This window comes from Lynx rufus, unplaced genomic scaffold (assembly GCF_022079265.1).
Source record: "Lynx rufus isolate CCGP_SWC_20201006 ecotype Redwood Valley unplaced genomic scaffold, mLynRuf1.p SCAF_13, whole genome shotgun sequence".
Taxonomy (NCBI): Eukaryota; Metazoa; Chordata; class Mammalia; order Carnivora; family Felidae; genus Lynx; species Lynx rufus.
In genome coordinates, this window is record NW_025814827.1 from 21,381,224 (window position 1) to 21,400,814 (window position 19,591).

A 19,591-nucleotide genomic window follows, 5' to 3' on the forward strand; every position below is an offset into this window, starting at 1 on the left:
AGAAAATGACATGACAGTTTCTCAATATCAAGTGGATGGTAAGTGGTGACAGAGTTTGTACTCAGCCTGTCTGATTAAAGCCAGTATTCTTTGTTGGTAAGCACTCTGTGTAAGACATCCTCTAAAACAACCCCAAATGATCCCCACCTTCCGGTATTTAAGGGGTAATCCTTTTCCCCTTGACTCTAGTTTGGACCTATTGACCTACTCATTTGTATAGCAGAATACAATGAAAGCTGTGAGGTAACAGGTTTGTGATTGGGTTACAAGAGATTATGAATTCCACTTGTTAATAGACTCTCTCTTGTTTTCTTGGCTTCCACAACTTGATGAAGAGGCCATGTTGGAGAGGCCCACCTGACCAGGAACTAAGAATGGTCATTGGCCAACTGCCAAGGAAGAAGTTAGACCATCAACCTAACAACGTTTGAAAAACTAAATTCTGCCAACAACCACATGATAGAGCTTGAAAGCAGTTCCTTCACAGCTGAGCAATCAGACGAGACCACAGTCTTGGATGATACCTTGATTGCAGCCTCATAAGAGACCCTAAGCTACAGGACTCAGCTAAGACAGGCTCAGATGACTATGTTCAGCAAAATAATTCCAGACACTCCCCCCCTCTCAAAAAAGTTCATATCCTAATCCTCAGAACCTATATCTTCTGTTACATGGCAAACGAAAATTAAGTTTGTAGTTGGAATTAAGCTGGCTAATAGGCTGACCGTAGGGTAGGGACGTTATCTTGGATTTAAAGATAGGCTTAATGTAATTTCCAGGGTACTTAAATGTAGGAAAGGAGGCAGAAGAGTCAGTGTAAGAGTGATTCAGTGTGAGACAGACTTGAATAAATATTGATGGCTTTTTAGATGGAAGGTGGCCATAAGCCAGGAAATGTGGGAACCCTCTAAAAGCTATATGCCTCTAATAGACAAGGAAATGTATTCTCCCATACAGCCTTCCAAACGAAAGGCAATCCTTCCAATACCTTGATTTAGCTAAGAGACTCATGTTAGACTTCTGACCTACAGAATTGCCTAAAACAATAAATTTTCCTTGTTGTAAGCACTAACTTGGGGAAATATTTTTTACAGAAACAGATATATAATAAACATACTTTGTCACAGAGAGGAAAAATTAGCTGCTTTGGAGTCTTTATTAACATTTCACTTACCACCAAAGTAATCCATAATTTTTCGATAGTGTTCTATAAAGCAAATGAGAAGGCAACTGATCTACACTAACTTCTCACGACATGGAGAAACTCCTCTGAACTGTATCACTAAGAGGGATTACAATTATTGAAAAAAGAATACACAAGTATTCTAGGCCTCATTTGCATTTGAGTCTATTAAGACAATCTCTTGTGCTTAGTTGTACCTGTCAGTTTTTCTTACGTGGAGCATGCGATGGTACCTCAGCTTTATACCTGAATCGTAATTCTCCTGTGCTGGAGTTTTCCTGATTGCAAACTACTTATCGCTAGAGGCCTCTCTTCTGCCTCTACAGAATCTTCACACATATTTCCACCTTGTGCCCAGCTTTCATTTTTTTTTCTTTAACTTTTTGCCTTTGTATTCCTCTAAGCCACAGCAGTGGATCTTGACCATGGTGTTATGGCACACTGCCATCTACACAGTGAGTTATGAGTTGTGCCACAATGAAGTTTTTGTTCATCATAGCGATGGTACTGGAGCTTATAGATAATTTCCTGTTTTTATTAAAGAAAAAACTATTATTTAAGATATTGTGTTATAATATTGAAATAAATAATATATTATGTTAATATATAACAAAATAATGCCACTCACACTCTGTTATGTGTTAAAGTGGTCCCTGCTGGGAGATAAAGGGCTGGAATTTCCTGTGGCACATGGCACTCATGTGTTAGCTTGTCAGACTCAGCTCTAGTCAGACCTATTCTGAAGTGAGGATTTAGTATTCTGGAGCATTCCTAAAGAACATTTCCAATGACAAGTAGCTTACAGTGCACTGAAGTCTTTTGGGGAGAAAGAGGAGAGGATTATCATACTGCACAGCAGAATGTACTCACTTTCCCCATTAAATATTTCTGTTCTCCTTCCAAATTGCTTTCATGCTCCAGCCTGCTCTGTTCTAACATCAGACTGTCATCAGGTATAACCTCTGTCTTCCTTTCCTGTTAAGCTTCTAAAAATGTCCTCTTCTTGCCTCTTAATGCATCTCTTTTTGCCATCTTGAGTACTGTTATGGGACTGAAATGAGTCTGAAGTTCCATCACCATCACGCCACCCACAAGTAGTTTCCTAACAGGGTAAAATATGTATATGTTGTTTGACATGCTTGCAAAGCTCTGATTTTAAGAATAAAAGGGTTTTAGCCAGAGCCTTTCCCCTTTTCCTCAAGTTGTATATATCGGTTCACATCTATACATAGCATTCATAGTCCATATGATTGGTAGTCACCCCAAGAGAGCCCACAGGAGGTCATGCCTTCACATATTTCTCTGGAAGGTCTTCAAATAAAAACATGGCAAAAGCAGGGTTTTTAGGGATCCTCAACAGGAAAGTTTCTGGACCTGATTTTATACCAATTGTCATCTACTCTCCAGGTTTCTTTTGCTGCCAAAACATTTTTAATTACTGAGTATTGGCCATCTCCAAACAAGACAGATTCTTGGCCAAAATATTACCAAAAGGATCACAGATATTTGCATTCTTTGGTTCCATCTGTATGTATGCATGCATGGCTGTACTTGTGACTGATTTGATATGATTTAATGAGAAGATTAAATTTACAAATTCTATAATTAAAGTCAACCAGTTTAGATAATATCCATTCATTAAATCATTTTGTCTTCTTTAATACTTACCAGGGGCAGCAAGGCAGAAATCAGCATCTAGGGTGGTGCTATTTAAATATTTGTATTTGCTATTTGAATTAAGTTTTGCTAAACTAATTTTAACAATTACTTTAAATTTATTTCTCTAAACTTTTTTTTCCCCAAATGCTAGTGATAAGGAAGAAAAGGGGCACCTGAGTGGCTCAGTTGGTTAAGGCTTAGACTCTTGACTTTGGCTCAGGCCATGATCTCTCTGTTCAGGAGTTTGAACCCTGCATTGGGCTCTGGGCTGTCAGCCTGAGATTTTCTCTCTTTCTCTCTCTCTTCCCCTCCCCCCCAAAATAAATAAATTAAATTAAAAAATAAGAAAAATCTAATCAAGGTTTTATCACTTCTTCTTTGCTTTCATTTTCCCCTTTTTCCCAAATGAGATATGGCTTAAGGATTTATAGTAGGAAGACATTAAGTGAAAAAATTAAGAACTAAATATATACTTTTCATATAAGTAGATAATTTACCCTATTATGATATTGACATATACAAACTCATTTCTTTATTTTTAGAAAATTCCACTTTAACTTTATTTTCTTGATTGTACTCTTACTACATTTTCCTCAAGGTAATTATGACCTACTACAGATTTCCACTTTCAAATACTCCATTCAAAAATTTCCCCAAGAGATGTGATAATTGGCCAGGAATATATTAATTAGTCTTAAGGGGAAAAAATATATGCTTAAGTATATCATTCTCATTATAGATATTTGAGAGAACTAGGTACACAAAAGTCAGCCCCAAGTTGTGTCAAATTCCCAAATAGTACTCGGGAAATTACGTATATGATCTACTGGTATTTGAAGTCATTAATTAGAAATTATAGCTGATGTTCTTTTGTGGAACTTAAGGCCTACTGAATAGAGCATTTTTATTTTTTTATTTTTTTTTTCCTTTTAGAATTATTTTATTTTATTTTATTTTTTTATATGAAGTTTATTGACAAATTGGTTTCCATACAACACCCAGTGCTCATCCCAAAAGGTGCCCTCCTCAATACCCATCACCCACCCGCCCCTCCCTCCCACCCCCCATCAACCCTCAGTTTGCTCTCAGTCTTCAACAGTCTCTTATGCTTTGGCTCTCTCCCACTCTAACGTCCTTTTTTTTTTTTTTTTTTTTTTTTTTTTCCTTCCCCTCCCCCATGGGTTCCTGTTAAGTTTCTCAGGATCCACATAAGAGTGAAACCATATGGTATCTGTCTTTCTCTGTATGGCTTATTTCACTTAGCATCACACTCTCCAGTTCCATCCACGTTGCTACAAAAGGCCATATTTCATTTTTTCTCATTGCCACGTAGTATTCCATTGTGTATATAAACCACAATTTCTTTATCCATTCATCAGTTGATGGACATTTAGGCTCTTTCCATACTTTGGCTATTGTTGAGAGTGCTGCTATGAACATTGGGGTACAAGTGCCCCTATGCATCAGTACTCCTGTATCCCTTGGGTAGATTCCTAGCAGTGCTATTGCTGGGTCATAGGGTAGGTCTATTTTTAATTTTCTGAGGAACCTCCATACTGCTTTCCAGAATGCAAATTGGTGAATAGAGCATTTTTAAATGATTGAAATATTATTATTTTACTATCCAACATTGACTAGGAATGAGGGTTCAACTGTAAACGGGATTAAGCATTTTCTGACTCCTCGGAGCTTAATTTTAAGAGCAGTGTTTGTAAACTGCTAACCCCAACTCATCAGTGAGGTTAATTTCCTCTCAGTGAACCAGACTTCCCTTCCCAAAAGAGTTTAGCTAAGACACTAGAGAGGGCTAACAAGAGCCCTGGCATCTTGGAAATAAATTTGTCTTCAGAAGATTTCAAGAGTTTGTTCATGTTGTCCTCCCTTCTTGTGGTAGTGAGAGGGGCTGAAGGAAAGAAGAAAATTGGTTTTAACCATGTTGATTGTCACTTTTGTTTGAAATCAAACAAATATTGGGGCGCCTGGGTGGCTCAGTTGGTTGAGTGTGTCTAACTTTGGCTCAGGTCATGATCTCACAGTTCATGAGTTCAAGTCCCATGTCAGGCTCTGTGCTGACAGCTCAGGGCCTGGAGCCCGCCTCAGATTCTGTGTTTCCCTCTCTCTCTATTTCTTCCCCACTTGGTCTCTGTCTCTCTCTCAAAAATAAACAAACATTAAAAATAAATAAATAAAATCAAACAAATATTAAAAACCCATCCTAATACAAGACTACGCTAACATAAAGAACTGGTCAGAGAAGCGCACATTAACTGTGCTAGCCAGGCTTCAAGAGGACACCAGGAGTCCTTGCTTCTTGGAATTTATGTCCGTGAGCACTCCCTCCCACACTCAATAAACTGAACTGTGTGACCAATAAGACACTGTACAAGTGATGGAGCATAACTTCTCAGGCTAGGAAAGAAAAGATACTGCAGTTTCTACCCTTCCCCTTGCAGGGCTTGCTCTGGGAAGAGGTAGCTGCTACATGTGAGAACAGTCAAACAGTTTGTGAGGAGGTCTACACTGAGAATAAGTGAGGCCTCCCACCAAAAGCCTGAAAAGGCTTGGGATAGCCATGTGAGTGAGCCACTGGGGAAACAGATTCTCCAGCCCAGCAAGCCTTCAGCAACTGCAGCCCTGGCCAATATCCTAACATGACCTCATAGGAAATCCCAACCAAGGAACTCCTCTCTCATAGAAACCATAAGAGATACTATGCATTTATTTATGGTTTAAAACACAAAGTTTTGACATAATTTGTTACAAAGCAATAAATAACTGATACGCTAATCCTAAACTTTATACTTTTTGGGTAACTGCCTGAAAGTTTCCCTTTTGCTATTTTGGTGTTATTGCAGGTGATTTCTTCATTTTATTCTTTATGCCCATCTAAGATATAAAGAAATGATCAGCTAGTGAAGTAGGCATGCTTTATGAGGGAGAGAAAGAGAATCCAATCTCCTGCCTTATATTTTCCAGAGGACTCACGTTCAAACAGGAAAAAAGAAAAATCACAAGACTCGAGCTGTACCAATCTCAACAGTTAAAGGCCAGCTATGCTCATGACAGCAGGGACCCTGAATTAAGTCAACAAAGAATTTCAATTCAGAGAGTATCTTAAAAGAAAAATGTGACAAAGCTCAGTATTTCACAGGAGGTCAGATGGTCAGGTTGCCCATCTGAACCCTTGGATTATTGGCACGCACTGCTCACGGTTTTTTATTTCAATACCAAATCAATAACAGGACTATGTCAAATACTGCTAGAATTTTCTTGCTAGAGCTTGAGTCTGGGTAGAGAGAAAATGACCACAAAAATCTTTATTTCTATTTATAAATAGCCATGTAACAATTTAAAATATTTGCATAAGTGATGCTCCATCTCTTGGTTCTAAAAAACCAGGTCACTGGGCTTTTGGGAAATCATTTCCATTTACCTAGGATTCTGCTAAAGTTAAAAGACAGACTTAAAAACCACTGGACTTAATTTCAGAACACACATGGGGTGTGTTTGACAAATGGATCTGCTTGTGCTGCTAGTGAGGCCGCATCCACAGTGTAAGTTAATTTAGACCTGTTTCTGCTGTGTGATTACTTTTTGAGTCAGAGATTTGGGAACCCAGAGAAAGTGGCAGGCTATTTAATTAGATTTTACTCGAATACACTCATTTATGTCAAAGGAACACAGTATATTACTCAGGTCAACATATTTTAATTATCTTTTACTGAAATAGATTATAAGGTGAGTTAGTAGATGGTTAAAGGTTAAGGTGAATAATAGCATCAAAAACACTCCTGAATGCCTATTTTTCCTTCCTGTTATTTTGAAGCTAAATATTTTAGTCAGCTTGTTCTAGATTAATTACACACAGTTTACCCTCTAGATCTACTCCAGAAATACAAAATAAGTAGTTACAACTTAATTTGCAGGGGGAGAGGTGCTACCAGAGAGGAGGAAACTACGAAATGCATTTAGTGTAAATGTGAAAAGGGTTCTTTGCTTCCAAGTTTAGGTCATTTGAACTAACACTGATACTTTCCTTCACAGTGAAGATGAAAGGAGGCAAGAATCCCCTAAACGTCTAAAAAATACTATGTTTAGAAGGTGAAAAGCAAAGGGTAATAAGCTCATTTCTAGTTTCCATTTTATTTTCCTTTATGTTTGTGCCCACATGCCCACTGCCAGTTCACCGTGTAAGGAGGATTTATTCACCATCCCCACCTAGCCCAGTTTTTAATTTTAATGCTTTTCCTTTCTTATTTTGATTTCAGATTTTTGTAATAAAGTATTTTTTTCAACGTTTATTTATTTTTGAGACAGAGAGAGACAGAGCATGAACGGGGGAGGGTCAGATAGAGGGAGACACAGAATCTGAAACAGGCTCCAGGCTCTGAGCTGTCAGCACAGAGCCTGACGTGGGGCTCGAACCCATGGACCGTGAGATCATGACCTGAGCCGAAGTCGGCCGCTTAACCGACTGAGCTACCCAGGCACCCCTTGATTTCAGATTTTTGTAAGAGATATCTAACATGTCCCAAATACCTTAGTGAATTCAATCTGCTGGAAAGCCCTGAGTGTACCAATTTTCAAGAGGATGATAAAGAGGGGGGAGGGGCAGGCAGCAGTAGGAAGGAAAGAACAGAACAGAGGGACGTGTGTCCATCACAGTCTTGTCCTCGTTTTCAACGGTTACTCTCAATGATCTCTATTTCCACAATAAATGCCATGGGAGACTTAATGTAATGTTTTTAGATTTTTGATTATGTAGCTTGAAAGTTAATTTTTATTAATCAGCCTGTGAAATCTGATGGCTAAAATTTGGTTCTGAGAGTTTTGCCATATGTTTTGTGTGCTATGCTTGCTAATGTAAAATAGATCATTATATATAAGATTAGGTTATTATATATATTATTTGGTTAACAACCGAATCTCAAAGGCTTATCTAATAAAAGGCATCCTGATCAACTGAAGCTTTACTATGCTATTTTCCAAATACTAATATAAACAAGTAAACTGACGAGCAATATACTTCAATATAGAATGTTCTGGAAACCATATAGAAAGTTTTGACAAAGTGCAACCTTTGGTCCTAATGAAGATGAAACTCATTCTGAATTATGTAGTTAACCTACACACAAATGCATATGTACAGAGTTCTGTCCACCTTGGATTTTCATCCAATGATTATTTACTGAGAACCTATACCTGCTACGTTTGTGCTAAGGATTGAACATGGTCGATATGGTCCCTTCCTCCAAAGAGTTCATAATGTCATATAATTGAGAACGTCACTAGTAAGACCACTCATTCTACTTAAAAACAATGAAAATGTTTATTCTGTAAAACTTATATCAAACATGGTCAACAGTTAAATATGTCAAAGTTTTGTTGAAATCACCAGTTAAAGTCATACTGATAAGATTAATAAAACATAAGTAAATGGTAAAGCTAGTTATCCACCTTCTATAGTATTTGGCTTTGCAGCATTTTATGGTACAAAGAAGCATTGGAGCACCTGGGTGGCTCAGTTGGTTAAGCCTCTGACTAGATTTCAGCTCAGGTCATGGTCTCACAGTTCATGGGATCAGGCCCTGTGTCAGTCTCTGTGATGACAGCACAGAGCCTGCTTGGGATTCTCTCTCTACCCCTGTCCTACACTCTCTCTCAAAATAAATGAAAAACATTAAAACAACAACAACAACAACAACAGAGCATTAGCTGTTTCAGAATGCATTGAATTTTGTCCTACTCAAAGAAATAGTTAAATAAAGATATAAATATTAGAGGAAACTTATTTGCTTTTATTGGATTATGACTCCAAGGCAAAAAAAAATGAAAATGGCTTGACATGAATGCAATATGTGTTTGTATTTTTCTTTTGAACAGGAGATTAAACAAAATAAGCAATTTTTCATTCTTTTGTAACAGAGGTTCATTTTCAATTATATTATTGAATACTCCATGGACTTTCCTTAACCTAACAGTTATATTCCTTCTTGGCTGAGTCATCAATATCTTCCCTGTCATTTTTATCCTATTGAGTTTCATGCTACTGGACTTGACTTCCTCCTTTTATTTCCTTGAAAATTATGATTTTTTAAATTTTCTTCTTTTTCTTATTATTTTAATTTTTCTTCTATTCTTCTTTTCTTATAAATTAAAACAATGATAATCTCAAAATTTAGCATGCAACAGAACCACCTGGAGGTCTTGTTTTAAAAACAGGCTGCTAGGGGGCCCGTGGGTGGCTTAAGCATCTGACTCTTGATTTCAGCTCAGGTCATGATCTCACACTGAGTGTGGAGCCTGCTTAAGATCTTCTCTGTCTCTCTCTCTCTGTTTTCCCCTGCCCCCTGGTTGTGTGCATGCTCTTGCTCGCTCGCTCTCTCTCTCTCTCTCTCAAAACGTAAATTAAAAAATAAAAAATAAATAAGAAAACACACTGCTGGGCCCCACCTTTTCGGAACCACCTGGCCTAGTGGATCAGGAAAACTTAAATACAAATAAATACACTTTGCTCTTGCCTTTATTTTTTGGGAGAGTGGGGGCAAATATAAAACATATCTTGTTCTTGCCTTTATTTGGGGGGATTGAGGTACAGATGTAACACATGATCTCTCAAATAAACTGTCCCATCTACACTGATACATTAATCCAGAAATCTTATTTCAGTTTACAGAGGACTGATGTGAACTGCCACTGAAAATTCAAATGAATAGAACTGTTTATTTGCAGTAATGAGTACTGAGAATTAGTGATTTCAGTTTTGTTTTCACTTGTTGTTCAGTAATCTAGATTTGGAATTCAGCGTGAATATAGATTAATACAAATTGGTAGGATGTCACAGAAATGGAGGTGGGGCTAATAAATAGGGTATAACTGGAAGAAATTGTTTATAATTAATTAAGGAAGTATAGCTTGTACTTTATGGTAAATGTACCATCTTTTCTTACCACATGCAAATGCATGAGCAACATACACATGTACACACACACTGAGTTTCTGTGGGTAAACCAAAGTATTTAGGTTTTTTTTCACAGCTATGATTATTAAACACTTCTAGAACTGTCACAACAATGTGGTGAAAATAATTGTTGGGAAATGTTCTTTTTTATATGAGATTGTATGAGGTTTGTGTGACTGTACTGAATTGTCAATGGAAATCAGCATTTTGAGAGTGGAACATACAACTATGCTTTTGCCTGTTTGTAGACACAGGCTTATACTCCTGTGTGCATTCATTGGTTCAGAAAATTTCTATTATGTGTCAGAGGAAGGGGAGAGCAAAAAATGAATAAGAGCTCAGGGCATAGTGAGTCATGTATTTATGAAGTGTAACACATGAACAAATGTTATAATTGGAAGTATTATGGGAGAATAGGGACCAAGTACTTATTTCTCTCTGAGAATGCCAGGGAAAACTTAACATAATAAGAAATTCTGAACTTAACCCAGAAGACTACATGAGTCTTTGTTAGGGATGGCGATTAGGGAAAAGCTTGGGTAGGGATGGGGGGGCATTAGGCACAATGTCCTGAGGCAGGAACTTTTAAGAGGATTTCAGAGAAATTTCAAACATGTGGATGTAGCTATAGCATAAAACACTAGGGCTAAAACTAGGTACAGAAAAAAGAGTAAGGTACTGGTTCAGGCTATGCTAAGGAATGTGACCTTTATCCAGTGGTCAGGGAGGCATCTAGAAAGGAAGAACCCTATCAATGAAAGTGAAAGCAGAAAATATGTGTATCTAAACAAGGACAATAGTGAGAAGCATAGAGAAGAAGATTATGGAGGAGAATTTAGACATAGAATTTATAGTATCTATTTGCTAATCAGATGCAGAGGAGAGAAAGAAGTCAACCTTGACTACCCAATTTTTAGCTTAGGCAAATGGAATGATACTAATGCTATTTTATAATATCAGGAAAGTGAAAGTGTCCTCCAGTACTGTTTAACTGTCTCTGTGGTATTCTGGTAGTCATTCTTAAAGTACCTAAATCTTAACAAATAGCTTTTAGAATAGGAAAATGACTTGTCAGTCATATGAAATAGAGGATAGAATTTTTTTTTTCTAGGTACAAGACATTGTCTGTTCCAAGCTAATATTTTCACAAATAAGTATTATGTTATTTTTTTGAATCATTCAAAAGTCATATGTTTCTTTTTTTTAATTAAATTTTTTTTAATATTTATTTATTTTTGACAGAGAGACAGAGTGTGAGCAGGGGAGGGGCACAGAGAGACTGTGACACAATCTGAAGGAGGCTCCAGGCACTGAGCTGTCAGTACAAACACCAGCGCAGGGCTTGAACCCACGAACCTTGAGATCATGACCTGAGCTGAAGTTGGACACTTAACTGACTAAGCCACCCAGTCACCCCAAAAGTCATTGGCTTCTTGAAAAGAGTAATACTGAAAATTTTCAACAGGATGAGGGAAAGACATGTGCTCTCTCTCCTTTGTTAAGAAACACTCGCATCCCTGTTACTCATGGACCTTTGAAGAATGTTAGATAATGGAAAACAACAACAACAACAAATAGGTTGACTATTATTGCTGTAAGAAAAGGAGGCCAGAGAGATCCTTTACAAAGTGCTTTCCATTTCTGCTCCATCCAGAGTCTTTGAAGTGTATAGGTACAGTATATACGGGCATAGTGTATAGGTATAGTTTTTTTGTTTTTTTTTAATGACTTTTTTTTTAACGTTTATTTATTTTTGACACAGAGAGAGACAGAGTATGAACGGGGGAGGGGCAGAGAGAGAGGGAGACACAGAATCGGAAGCAGGCTCCAGGCTCTGAGTCATCAGCCCAGAGCCCGACGCGGGGCTCGAACTCACGGACCGTTAGATCATGACCTGAGCTGAAGTCAGACGCTTAACCGACTGAGCCACCCAGGTGCCCCTAGGTATAGTTTTAATCTCTGTCATTCAAATAACATTCAGGAAGATTCAAAGTAGGAAGTAGTGGAAAAAAGAAATCCATTGTTTCTAGAGAGATTTTATTCAATGTAGAAATTAGTATGAAACTACTCTTCTCTACTAAAAAAATGAAGATCAAGATAAATTGACAACCAGTGGCTTGTGAGGGTAGACTTGAAAATCGGCAGAAAACTGCTGACAAGTGTACCAGAAAGGTGATAAGTGTGAAATAATGGTTTGAAGTAGACTAAGCATGAGGTAGAGCAGAAAGATGTTAAGTATGAGAATACCCTAAGAGAGGTTAGCAAAATTCATGGGGCAAGTCAGTTCTTCTGGTATAGTCAAGGTAGTCAACAAGACCAGTAACGATGTAACCATGCCTTTGTGTTCTCCTTGTCTTTGTGGCTACAATGTCAAGGGCAATGCCCTTAAATGCACAGGGTGGCCTGACATTTGGGTGAAGAGCAAGAGAGATCATACTTTTTTCGAGAGAAGATCATAACAATAAATATGAAGGGAGTAAAGAACTTTCAGAAGGTACTCAACAGGCAAATATTTTAATTTATAAGTTAAGACAAGGTGGTGAACGGAAAGTTTGAGGAAGAATTAGCAGCAATAGTTCGGCTTACTAGGACGATGAGCTGCTGAAAAATTACAAAAACAGGTTTGAGAATCTTCACCCATTGGTGAGATTCAACGTAACTTAGTAGCAGACAACCAAGGTCAGTAATAAAAAGGCAAAATATCCAGAACTATTGCTTTACTTTAACTACAGCATTTAATCCTGGCCATATTCAGTGTGTGGTACACCAACCAGCTGGGTATCAGCTCAGATTACATTAGAAATGAAGAGAATCCTGCCTCCCGTAAAAGATCTACTCAGTCAAAGTCTGTGTTTTCACAAGATTCCCAGGTAACTACTGGGCAAACTAAAGTTTGAGGAGCATTGATATGAGAGACTTTACTAATGCCAGGTGAAAGATGATTCTGTGTTACATATTATAATTAATTTTATCTTGGCCTAAGTTATTAAAGTAAAACAGTAATTTTTAACCAATTTATTTTCAGTGATTTTTTTCTATTCAACGATTCATCTGAGAATGTGACCAATGCCTTAGGCACCCCTCTCCTATCCTACCCCCTCCTAAATGTGGATGCAAATTTCAGAACATGACTTGAAGACCAGCCACAAACCCCAATTTAAGACTGAGTGTTTAAAAGAATCCCAAACATTCTTTTACAGAGCTATTAATTAGAAACCACCTGAATCCTTGTGGACCCAATCTACCATCTGGCTGTTATCTTGGGGCCTAGCAGGGTTTGCTCTTAATAAAGGCTGTGAAGACACAGACATATGTTATACAATCAGTACCCTGAACAGGACTGTCCTGATTTAAGAATTGGCAGGCAACCAAATCTGTGCATATCAACATGACAAACACAATGTCTGCAGTCAATAGGAATTACCAATTAAACATTTTAGTCACTAATAGTCATCTAAACACTTTGGTGGTATTATAAATCATTTCCAAGTTCTTGTTTACTAAATTATAATCCTTAAGGTTGTCATTATGGCTAGTATTTGTTGAGTATTATTTTGTAGGAAATTATTCCCCTTATCTCCATACCTCTGTGTCTTTTTATTTCTTCTTACAATAATTTATGGGGTAGGTATTTTTGCCACTTGTTTACAAAGATGGAAAGTGAGGCTTATTGAGTTTAATAAATTGTCCAAAATCAGAGCTAAGAAGTTAATGGAAAGTAGCAGAGTCTGAACCCAAACCTAGGTCTAAATTACTACAAAACCTACATTTTGTACCTGCCAGGGTAAAGACTCCAAGAGTTTTTAGAATAAATTATTTAGAAACAATTCCACAGGGGCGCCTGGGTGGCGCAGTCGGTTAAGCGTCCGACTTCAGCCAGGTCACGATCTCGCGGTCCGTGAGTTCGAGCCCCGCGTCGGGCTCTGGGCTGATGGCTCAGAGCCTGGAGCCTGTTTCCGATTCTGTGTCTCCCTCTCTCTCTGCCCCTCCCCCGTTCATGCTCTGTCTCTCTCTGTCCCAAAAATAAATAAACGTTGAAAAAAAAAATTAAAAAAAAAAAGAAACAATTCCACAAAACCAACTTTGTTTCACCATGTTCCCCCTTCCTATGCTCTCTTTTCCACAGAAAGTTCATCTTTTTTTTCTTTTTAATTGGTAAAATCATTTATTCTGGGTTCATTCAATGAATTATCACCATAGTGATCAAATGAATTACTGTTTATCAAGCTTGTAAGGTGATTAATGTCAAGGGTTAAAAAACAAAATAACTTGGCTCATATAGATTGAGTGAAGTTGGAGAAAAGATATTTGATTTTAAATTAGATTAATTCTTTTACAGCAGGTGACGAGTTCATGAAGAAAAGCAAAATGCTGCAAACAGCTACAGGTTAAAAAGTTCTATCTAACTGGCTCTTCTCTGTTGACCTGACTTCATCACAGGTTGCTCACAAGTTGGGCTCTGATGCTTTAGTCACAAGTCGAACTATGTAGCCCAAATTATTTAATGCCAACACAGAGTCTTTCTAGGTCAAGAGCTGGAAGCACTACTCCATAGTCAGTAAAGTTTAACATTTTAGAAGGGAAGTAGGGCAAGTAAGAACATTACTATCAATGTGCAAAAAGCCTGCCAGATGAATGTTTTTAAGTACATGCCCTCTACTCTGCGAGGGGCTGTTAGTCTTCATTTTCTCTAGTGATTATTATTCATGCCACATTTTTAAAAAGGTACAGTCTTTTTCTTGAAGCACTTATTAGACTGAAAGAGTGTAAAGGAAAAAGGGAGAGAAAGTGGACAGATTCACATGCATTTGTGAACACTTTCCTAGAGGTTTAAACTTTGAATGACCCATAAAGGAGATTGCTTTGAGACTCTGACAGATCTTTTCCCCTGTATAGAATAATAATGGTCCCCTCCCGTTAGCACAGTGCTTTCAAGTTTGCCAAGCACATTTAACCTATCATGCAATACTCACACCAACCTGGGGACTCTTATCACCTTTTTTATTGAAAAGAAAATCAAGGTTTGAAGAAGCACTAATTTCCAGGGTTGCTCAGCCCATGAGTGATAAAGCTTTCTAAAGGTGGGTTTCCCAGTCTCAGGTATCTTGTTGCCTCCCAACTAACAATACCACAAATGTTAACTTTGAACATGGTAGTTATTCTTGTCTCCAAGGTTGTTTCTATAGGATTATCTCCTTTGTGATTCATTTCAAGAAAACAAACACACAGTGACTTTCTCTTGATGTTCAATGCATACAAAGGTTGAAAAAAAAATCTTTGCACTCAAAAGTCTTCTCATCTGGTAGAAGAAGAAGTTGCATAAATCATTAATTGCAACCCAACGTATTCCCTTACTATATTTACCATGCCTTCTTAAAAATATGTGTGAATGATCTTGGAGATGATTTTTGATGATACAATCTCAGCATTTGGGGATACTGTTCCTACACAAAATTATTAACCAAGCCTCTAATCAAAGTTACAGATGCTCTCCTTTAGCATTCCTATTTTCAATGTTGTTGCAAACAAACACCAAATTTTTGGTATTTTAAATTCTTTAACATAAACATTATGCTTAGTTCTCTAAAGCAACTGCTTGTTTTTTAAAGTAAATATAACATAAAATATCCGATAGTTACACAAATGTTACTACATAAGCAAAGAGAGAACCTGCCTAAACAAAATGTGTCCTAGCAAGTAGTGCCATCTGGGAATGGTTCCTAATAATCAAATTCTTCTGAAATGTGGGCAGGAGTCTCCCTGTGCATTGCTGGGCACTGTGATCCAGTGTGAACTTTTCACATCATGAAAAACACACAAAGATGTTGACTTGTTGGAATGTTCCCAAGACCACATGGTAAAAGAGGTCGCAAGTGGAAGTCTCCTCCTCTGCTCACTAATCTAGTGAGTTGGGATTACCCAACAAGTAGTTACTGAGTAGCTTCTATTTTGTAGGCATCACCTTAGGCAAAAAAAAAATTGCATTGTGGTAAGGAAGACAGACTGTTAAGAAGGAATCAAGTGAACATCCATAAATACACAAATAAAAGATAGTAATTAGTTCCTATACAGACAATTAAAATAAGGTTATTCTTGGCAGTGACTTTAGATCCCAAGAGAATGATGTTAAAGTGAGCCACACATGGCTGCTTACGAAGACAGACTGGTGGGGAGAGAAGTCAAGGCAATAGACAAGATGGTGGAAAAGCCCAAAGACAGGAATGAACTTAGAATGTGCTGAGGAAAAGAAAAGAACCCACAAAAACCCCACACATGACTTGAGGAACTGGGTGAATGGTTATGCCAATATTGCAACAGGGTACAATGGGAAGACGCAGGTTTTTATAGGACACATTAAGAATTCTTTAGTGATCTTACAAAGTTTGAGATGCCTGACAGACATTGGAGGAGAGTGGAAGAGTGTAAAGAATAAAAGAAGGGAGTACATGCTAGCTGAGGAACCTTAGTGGCCTAGTGTACTGGTGCTCCCCATTTGACTTAAGAGACTCTTGAATTTCAAAGAGAAAACTGAAGGAGATTGGTAGGAAAGGATGTAGTTGGTGGGAGGCAGGCGCAGAAGTAGAGAGAACAAGGCTGACTAATACAATGGAGAAGAAACACCTTATTGAAGAATAAGGAGTTTGTGCCTCTCAACAGTCTGGTTTAATTTTAAAGACAGAAAACCTCTCTATTTGTGGGTGGGAGAGCTGGACTTTACCAGAAAACTGGATATTAAAATCTACTGTGTGCCTTCTTTTTCAAATAACAAAAACGTCTGTATGTTCCCTCTGTGTCCCCCAGCAACATGCTTACATTTTAGCAATGCTAAAAAAACAAAAATAAAAACAACAACATGATACAATGAGCATGAACTCTGTACCAGTCTTAACCTAGTAATCTGTTCTTCATATCACAGCCAAAATGCTTTTTCTAAGTTGCAAATCTGAACAAGACATGTACTTCTGAAATCCTTTCATTATCTCTTATTTGTCTTCGCAGAGAGTTAAACTTCTCACCACATCCCACCAGGTCCTGTATGCTGGTCCCTGCTACTTTTTCCAGACTCTCTTCTTGCTATGTCTTGTTCATAGGGCCTGCTGAGTGCGATTTTCATGAACGTACCTTGTACTCACTCTAACTGCTAACAGTCTGTCCTCTGCCAGGACATGAAAGAGATGTTTCTTGCTCATCTCTTCCCAGAACTAACGCCTACTTATACTTCAGGTTTTGGTCAAGATAACACTTCCTCAGACTAAGTGCCTCTAGAAAGCCTACCTTGCTCCCATGTCCCAAATCTGATTTAGGTGCTTTTCCTCTAAACATTCTATCATCATTAGACTTGACCACCCCATACTTCTTGTGGCTACCCTCCATAATTTTGTTGAGGGCAGGGACCGTGGCTGTCTTGTTCACTGCTATATACTCCACACTGAGTATAGTGATGGACATTTAGCATCTAGGAGTTCAAAATATACTGTTGAACAAATGCAAAGAAAATTTGCTACTCGACTATAAGTTCCTAGAGGACAGGAACTCTAGTCTGGTTTCCAGTGCTCTAACTCTAACCATAGTGTGAGTGCTCAAAGGATATGGATAGAATTTTTAAACTTAGAGTTCTATTTTAAAGAGCTCTATTTCCCTTAGAAGATTTAGACTGACTGAGAGCAGAGTTCATGATAAATGGCTTTGCCATGGTCTTTTTAAAAACTGGTCAGATTCTAACTTTCATAACCATGGGTACAATTTCCAAGTCTACCTAGACAAATTGCTGGACTAATACTACTCACTCACGCCTTCAATATGGTCTGCTTTGGTAAATCAACTGCCATAAGGTATTCCTGCATCTGAGCATTGTCCTACAAGTGAAATACTTATTATGATCCTGCAACGTAGACAACTTGATTAAAAATGTATGCTTTTAGGGCTTTTAAAAGACTTTGAGATCTATATTTCCCAATAATGTAGAAATACGTTTTAGAACTAATCATTACAATGTTCTATTCCATCAGTTCTTTACATTTAAGATCAAGAAATTAACATCACAATTTACTTAAAACATGTGTTCAAAGAGGTATAAATATTCATAATTACCTTCTAATGCATATTTCATATCCTGAGCAAAAAGGGTCCACATAATTTCAGCGCTTATTTTTCCCATGTTCAGCTCTTGAGGAAACCTAAAACCAAACACATATATTAGTGCATCGGAAAGAGAAATGTGCCTAAAAACAGCTTTACATATATGCCACAGTAATTGTTATATACCTCATAAATACTTTTATTTATGAGGTTTTTCTTTATAAACTTTCATAGGGAAAAAGCCACATACCAGAGTACAGAAATAAACACAATTATTTGGTGCTGGGAAAACAGACTCCGTAGCATTAGTACCAAAGTGATGCTTGGGGCTCGTGATGGATGTCTTAGGCTATGTGTTTGTTTGCTCTAAAAAGCCCTTTAGTTTGGTCAAGCACTCTATTTTCATATAATTCAATTCTGAAGATAGGGCATATGATTCTGAGTCCCTGGTACTGCATAACAACAAAACAACACCTTGCATTCATCTGTTAGCCATTTTCCTTAAAGCAAGCTTGAGTGCTTCCACTCTCTCTTTGCTGAAAATAAATTATTTCCAGAAAGGCTCCTCACTTCTTGTAAAATGTCCCACTGTGAACCCATTAATCAGGACTCCAGAATTTCCAAGCAGCTCTGTGTTTTAGATCAAATAAACTTTAGGACTAAGATTACTATGGCTGCTAAATATCCATTCTGTTTGGATGGGTTTTCAATCTTATGATAAAGCTCCTAGTAATATAAGCCCAACAAAGATAATGACCAAGTCTTTTCATTATACTGAAAACACCACATGCCAATATGTTAAGACTGAAAGTACTTTCTTTTCTCACAAATATTTAATATATACACGCATACAAAAATAATATATACTAAGAGACAAAAAATACGTTAAGGAACAAAAATAGCTCTCACATTCAATATATTTTTGAGTTTAAATCAAAACAGAGTAACATTCCTGAATGGGATAGAAAGTGTTATCTAAGTTAATATGACCTCAATATGACCTCAAATAAGAAAAACACCACCACCAACAACACTGACACTACATAAGACTATTCTAGCCCCACTTGCCACCAAAAGTAGGCATGTTTCATCACATATTCCTTACCGACTGCCATCTATCAATTTGCCTAATAATGTCAATTGATATTTTATTTTATTTATTTATTTTTTTATTTATTTTTGGGACAGAGAGAGACAGAGCATGAACGGGGGAGGGGCAGAGAGAGAGGGAGACACAGAATCGGAAACAGGCTCCAGGCTCCGAGCCATCAGCCCAGAGCCCGACGCGGGGCTCGAACTCACGGACCGCGAGATCGTGACCTGGCTGAAGTCGGACGCTTAACCGACTGCGCCACCCAGGCGCCCCATGTCAATTGATATTTTAAAACTAACATGCAGAATCTGTACATTTATCAAGTAAACTCAGAACACCTATGATACAAGAATATATAACCTAAATGTATACAAATTGGTTTTCAATATTAAATTTTACTCTATTGATATAAAAATAACTTTGGGCGAGTAATTTATTTCAACAGTTTTCATTCGTGGATAGCTACTAACATCACAATTTGTGGCATATTAATTTTTATGTAACAATTATGCAGTAACAAAATTGTAAGTAATATGACATAATGAGAATGCTTTAAACTCATAAAAGGAGGAAATTAATTTTTTGAATCAAGAACAAAGAACATATTAATTCACTT

General features: G+C 37.5%; 1 protein-coding gene across 2 annotated transcripts in view; it reads right to left on the reverse strand.

Annotated features, from left to right (window-relative positions):
- UNC13C (unc-13 homolog C) overlaps positions 1–19,591 on the reverse strand; it is a 585,929-nt gene that overhangs the window by 173,338 nt on the left and 393,000 nt on the right. For both annotated transcript variants that reach the window (XM_047074451.1, XM_047074449.1), the window contains one exon: positions 17,895–17,980. In XM_047074451.1, coding sequence (XP_046930407.1) covers positions 17,895–17,980 — 86 coding nt within the window. The remainder of the gene's footprint in view (positions 1–17,894; positions 17,981–19,591) is intronic.